Consider the following 6349-nt stretch of genomic DNA (forward strand, 5'->3'; position numbering starts at 1 on the left):
CTGGCCAAGGAGACCTTGACTCTACCGTATGAGCCAGGCGGAGTTGTTGTACCAGTAAGGTTGTGGGTTCGAGCCCCCATCGCCGCGGCAAAGTTTTTATTTTCTGATGTCTTCTGGCACTTTCCTACTCCCTTCATTTTGTGTTATTTTCGTAATAGAGAAAACATGTCCATGAAATTCCATGAATGTAAGATGTGACCAAATGATTCAAAACAGCAATTTTCTTCTAAAATTATATTGTGAAAATTATTCATCCTCATAAATATAGTTGTTTGTCTTGTTTTTAAGGGTTTTACAGCATTTGCAACAAATTTAGGTCAGAGCAGCGCCTGTCAAAAGGAATAAAATGGGAAAGTAAAAAGTTCTAGAATTACCAATAAAGTACCCAAGAAAAAGTAAGACAAAGGGAAATTTGTTCAAATAGGTAACAGATGTAGATTCCAAGAGCACACAATCAGTGTACATAGTTGGAGATCATCTAAATGTCTCATCCTGACAAAAGCACAGGTCCCTACTAAGAGGAACACACCCAATTGTTTACAAATAACAAATATGTAAAACAAAAATAATACAGTGCATAACAGAGAGATGCTTTACAAGACAAAAAATATCATCGCCCAAAACTCTAACCCTAACTATGCATTTGACTGTCTCCCTCCCAGCCAGGGTATCTGGCCAGAGTTAGGACAAAACCAAGAAATCTCATCCTAAGACAAAGACAGAAAGCCAGTTGGAAAACATATAGGGGGATAAAAGAGGCAGTGAGTGCCACCCTGCCCACTATGGGAGGTCAGGAACCCCACCCAGAAAGCCAGTTGGAAAACATATAGGGGGATAAAAGAGGCAGTGAGTGCCACCCTGCCCACCCAGAAAGCCAGTTGGAAAACATATAGGGGGATAAAAGAGGCAGTGAGTGCCACCCTGCCCACTATGGGAGGTCCGGAACCCCACCCAGCTGCCCACTATGGGAGGTCAGGAACCCCACCCAGCTGCCCACTATGGGAGGTCAGGAACCCCACCCAGCTGCCCACTATGGGAGGTCAGGAACCCCACCCAGGTAAATATAGTAATTGGATTGTAACATGGAACAGATCAACCAACGATTCAAACAATGAAAATGTAGATAGACTCCAACAAAGAAAAAATTCATGATAGATTAAATAAACAGATTAATAAATTAATAAATAAATAGAGGAGATAAACAAACTATAACATGTGCAATATTTTGACATCGGTACGGTACGTAGTAACTTTCTTCCAAAACCCATTGCATTAGGACCACTGGACGGTATCACTCAAACAAGAAACCATGGACGAGACGGACGATCATTGCAGTAGCAAAGCAGTTCCAGCAGTCGATTCCGTGGAGGTTTGTTCTACGGCCTGACTAGTTGACACTCCTCCCTCGGATACTTGATTGACAGCTGATTCTAACTGCTGACTGGTCAATTGCTGGAATGAGTATAATGATGGAATTTTATGCAAAACATATATTTTAAAATAGAAAAAAATTCAGTTTACTTTTAGGTTTTCCACATGCTCAATGTACTTCATAATGCTTCCTTTATTCCTCCAGTAGTTCAACATGGAACTAAATTCGTTTGACATGGAACTAAATTTGTCAGACAGGAAACTAAATTCATTTGACATGGAACTAAATTTGTCAGACCTGGAACTAAGTTCGTTTGACATGGAACTACATTTGTTTGGCATGGAACTAAATTCATTTGACATGAAACTAAAGTCATTAGACCTGGAACTACATTCGTTTGGCATGGAACGAACAAATGTGTTTGACATGGAACTAAATTCCATTTTATTTAGAGCAAGCAATATGTCAGACACCCTTATTATACAAAAGCGCTTACAATATCTGTCACAGTCCAAGGCCAGGTATTCGGAGGGAGGAACTGTAAGTACAATGCCTTAGCCAATGGATCCTACAACAAAATTCCCCCTTGGGGATGAATAAAGTGAATTTTATTTATTTATTTTTAATTGTTCCGTTTGTTTTTTACCTGTAATAACTCTAGCTGAGCCTGATCTGTGACGACTAAGACCTGGTGATGTCCTTCTCCCAAGTTGAGGGCATGAAGACCACTTTGCTGAAGGTCCTGGAAAATCACAAATACATCATTTAGCAATATATAGAATTGACAGCAATCAGCTTTATCATGGTAATCATTATAACAGTCGTCTCCGCTTAATCGCACATCCTCGGGAGTTCGGGTGAGTGTGTTGATTAAGCGGAGAAGCTTAAAAACAACATCTAAGCACCAGCTTCCATGTGTTATTTATGTATGATATTCCTGTCTGAGCTTACTACGGACGTGGGACTTTCAGGTTCAAGATATGGCGGTTTTTTTCGCTGTTGTTATTGTTGGCTGTTTTTTGGGGTTTTTTTGTTGGTTGTTACATCAATTGCAGTACTCAGGAATAAAATGAGTACCAGGTCGTTAACAGCGTTGTCTCTGTGGGAAAAATAATGTTACGTGTTGTTGTTGGCCAGGGATCTTTTTGTAAAGCGCTTTGAGCACATATAGTGGATATTGCGCTAAATAAAAGTTCAAGTTAAAGATATAAAAATAGGAATTTATCAAGTCAATTACTCACAGCTAAAGACAGGGTTCCATTTGGGGACTGCAGTGTTACCAGACTGGCCAGCTGCTGGTTGTCTTGAATGGGGGTTGTGGTTGATGTTGTGTTGTGTTCTGTGGTTGTGATGATGGTATTATTGCTAGTGCTGCTGGTAGGGGTCACTTGGGCTACTTGAGGTGCTGTTAATAAAACCACCTGCTGGAAGGATCAACAAAAAAGAAAGGGAGAAGAAAATTGTTTATTATTGGATTCAACAAAAGATTTGTTGCGACACTTTGGTCTCTAAATCTGCAAGTTTGTCGATCGGGGGCCTCAAAAGTAAAATATTGCATAAAGCTCTGCAAGTTTTTTTATGGCCAAAGTATAAATGGTTGAATGGCAATTTTTAAAAAGATATCATCTCTAAAAGTGATGCAAAAATAAAAATGACATCTTTAAAAAAATAAAATGAATTGTTCAAGGAAGAATAAAATACACCAGCCATTCCTTTATGTCAATGAAAACTATTCCATCCTGTACATGAAAACACAGCCATTATAGCTGTACTAAAATTGTATGGTCAACAAAGTGTAGTGTAAAATCAGTGATTTTACTACATTGGTCCCATAGCCTGAGAGGTAATGTAGCCATTATATCTGTACTAAAATTGTATGGTCAACAAAGTGTAGTGTAAAATCAGTGATTTTACTACATTGGTCCCATAGCCTGAGAGATAAAGATGCACAATCAATGCAGTCTACCTGCAGATATAATTAATAGTCATTTCCTACAGCCTGGACAGCTGTAATCGCTGACCACACACATACACACACACACACACACACACACACACACACAGAGGTGTCTCTGTCATGGATGGTGGATTGTTTACTTTCATTTACAGGATTGAAAGGGAAGAAAACTACAGTAAAATGTATGAAATCAAATATATGGCTGTGCATTGACATATCTTGATACTCTTCTTTTTTTTTTCAAAGCGCCCTGAGCACCCTTGAGTGGATGTGTGCACTTTATAAATGGTTCATTATTATTATCTTTATTATTATTATTATTATTATTATTATTATTATTATTATTATTATTATTATTATTATTATTATTATTATTATTATTATTATTACACAGGAAAAAGTCTAGTTTTTAAATTTGAAATTGATCTCAATTCATCAGCTAATAGCAAGGATACCTTTCCAACAGAATTCCATCAAATCTAGGTAACCTGTAATAATCAAAATGTTTAATGGCAAAGTAAAATATAATAATGCCTTACAATTTTTTTTTAAAAGATGTCACTTGTGAAATTGAAAAGGTAATCGTTTAAATCCTTACCTGTTGACTGGCACCTCCCTGAGATGCTGACACTGTAATCTGATTCCCAGTATCAGGTTTAGCCTTGACTTCAAGTTTTAATTTCTTCTTAACAGGCGGTTCCGTTTTATCTGGATTAAAAGAATAAATAAATTAATTGAAACATACCAGATAACACTACATATTCACATTGATGCCTTGGATAAGCTCACCTCGTCCCATCTCATTCTCTTGATTGGAGTGGGCATAGGGGAGACATTAGAGATGACTTTCCAGAAAGGGCCCGCCATCCAGATCTGTCCTCAGCTTCCCTCATTAGTCGATTCCTTTACATAACACATCCAGCACTTTACTGTCCTCTTCCTCTGCCTCCCCCTAGGGTCTCTTGCATAACGGTTTTTGCCAATGCGTCATGGCAAGAAACATGACTAAACCAGGACAATTTATTAATCTTTAACAAAACTATTCTTATTTAATAACTGTTTATCAAGAACATCAGAAAATCTTGCTTTTTATTTCCCTTTGAAAAGTTTTACGACATATACTTTTAGCAAATTACATTTTTAAAATCTTTTAACTTGACCTGAACTGCAATAAATACTCAGTCACTGACATAATACCAAAAAATGTGACAGTCACACTTTTTTTCTTCAATATGATGATGAAGCTACAATTTTAAAGAACCCCAAGCTAGAGAGGATTAAAATCCCTTTTCTCTCAAACTTATAAAAATAAAATCAACTCCAGTCCAATTTTTTTCCTTCTTAAAATCTTTCTCAGATTGCCAAATCAGAACAGTCCCGATTTGATCAGGACAGTTGACTGCTATACTTTGCAAAAGGATTTCTGTGTGAGACAAATCTTTGACAACTGCATTTAAGGATTTTGTACACTTATTTAAAGTTAAGCTTAATGACTGCCGATTATATGCTATAATTTCCCATATTAGTGACCCCTACTACTTCAAAGAGGGATAAGTTGGGGTGATTGAGATGCTGACACTTGAATTTATAGTACAAAATATATGAGACGGGTTTTATCTATATTTTCTATTGAGGTCAAAATATCTTTACTTATGCTGACAAAAACTAAAACCTCATTTTTCTTGTCATGTTAGATCAAAAGTCAAACCAGCCTACTTGAACATTTCAAAATCAGTAGGCAACACAAAATTCATCACTAATAAATGGTAAAATTTCAGTTATACTAAACTATTCAATTTAAAAAGGCTACATAAAAACATTTAAAAGTAAAATAAACGTTGCTGTTTTCAGCCAGCATTTTGAGTTTGAAATCCACTTAGCTACCAGGGAGGTGGAATTGAGCAAGATAAAGAACTGAACAAGTGTGTAGAATGAAAGGTGACAGACAAATCAAGAAAGAAAAATACAAGAAATAAAAAACATCCCAAAAAATCAGTCGACCTTGACCTCCTAGGTCGAGGTTGACTGATTTTTAGGGATATTTTTTTTTTCTTGTATTTTTCTTTCTTGCTTTGTCTGACACCTTTCATACACATTTGTTCAGTTCTTTATCTTACACTGGTGCCTGCTCCTTAATTTCTTAATTTGGAATTGAACAGTAGCCTTTATAGTTTTAAGAGAATTGTTTTTCTCCTTAAAATTGCGGTAACTTAAGAAAATAAAATTAGTTTCTCCAACACTGCGACAAAATTGCTGTGAAATCAAAAACTGTACTATTTCTTCCATTTCCGTAAGTTTGTAACTGTCATCAAATTTCCATAAGAATTACGGATGATCCGTAAAAGTAGTCAGGTATGAAAAATCATTGATTTACACCGACATAATTCTGTTGGAGTGTTTGGGATTACGGGTCATCGTTAATAATTGGTTACCATTGTCTGTCGTGCCTCCTTCAGACGGAAGGTCTTCCCGTGAGAACTTCTTTTGTGCATGGCAAGAGTGCTGGTCTGTCTGTACGTCTTTCCACAATAACAGCACGTATATGGTTTGGTATGAGTGTGTACTACGTGGTGCTTGTATAAACTGCTGTACTCCGTAAATGCCTTACCACAACCCCGCACTGAACACACATATGGCTTTTCCCCTATGGATATAAATTATAGAAAAAATAAAAACGATTAAACCAAAAACAATTTTTCAAATAATCAACTTTTAAACTGTTTGAAAGGGGGAAATAAAATTAGAAAAGGATGTTGTCCTATATGGATGGTATTTTGATGAGCTTGCAACTTGCAGAGATGTTATGGTTAATCATAAAATAGGGTGTGAGGAAAAAAAAAAAAAACCAGAAAAAAAGGATGATACTGTTTCAATACGAAGCAAAAATCCGAAACATTCGAAAATTTACAAGCAACAAGAAAAAGACTAAGTTTCAGTTAATACATGTCAAGTTTAAATAAATATTGCTATTTATTAAGAAACTATGCCAGTAAAAAGATCACAATATTGGAAGTTTCCAA

General features: G+C 36.3%; 1 protein-coding gene across 1 annotated transcript in view; it reads right to left on the reverse strand.

Annotated features, from left to right (window-relative positions):
* The window catches only part of LOC144979071 (uncharacterized), a 26610-nt gene that overhangs the window by 1466 nt on the left and 18795 nt on the right, over positions 1-6349 (reverse strand). Inside the window, exons 2-6 of the mRNA XM_078925685.1 lie at positions 5762-5848; positions 3928-4037; positions 2614-2796; positions 2019-2114; positions 1-1452 (exon numbers count right to left, since the gene is read on the reverse strand). The exon at positions 1-1452 is cut by the window's left edge and continues 1466 nt beyond it. Of these exons, the coding sequence (XP_078781811.1) occupies positions 1327-1452; positions 2019-2114; positions 2614-2796; positions 3928-4037; positions 5762-5848 (602 nt within the window). The 3' untranslated portion in view covers positions 1-1326. The remainder of the gene's footprint in view (positions 1453-2018; positions 2115-2613; positions 2797-3927; positions 4038-5761; positions 5849-6349) is intronic.

This window comes from Berghia stephanieae, chromosome 8 (assembly GCF_034508935.2).
Source record: "Berghia stephanieae isolate SIO BIC M18660-M18661 chromosome 8, UCSD_Bste_1.3, whole genome shotgun sequence".
Lineage (NCBI taxonomy): Eukaryota > Metazoa > Mollusca > Gastropoda > Nudibranchia > Aeolidiidae > Berghia > Berghia stephanieae.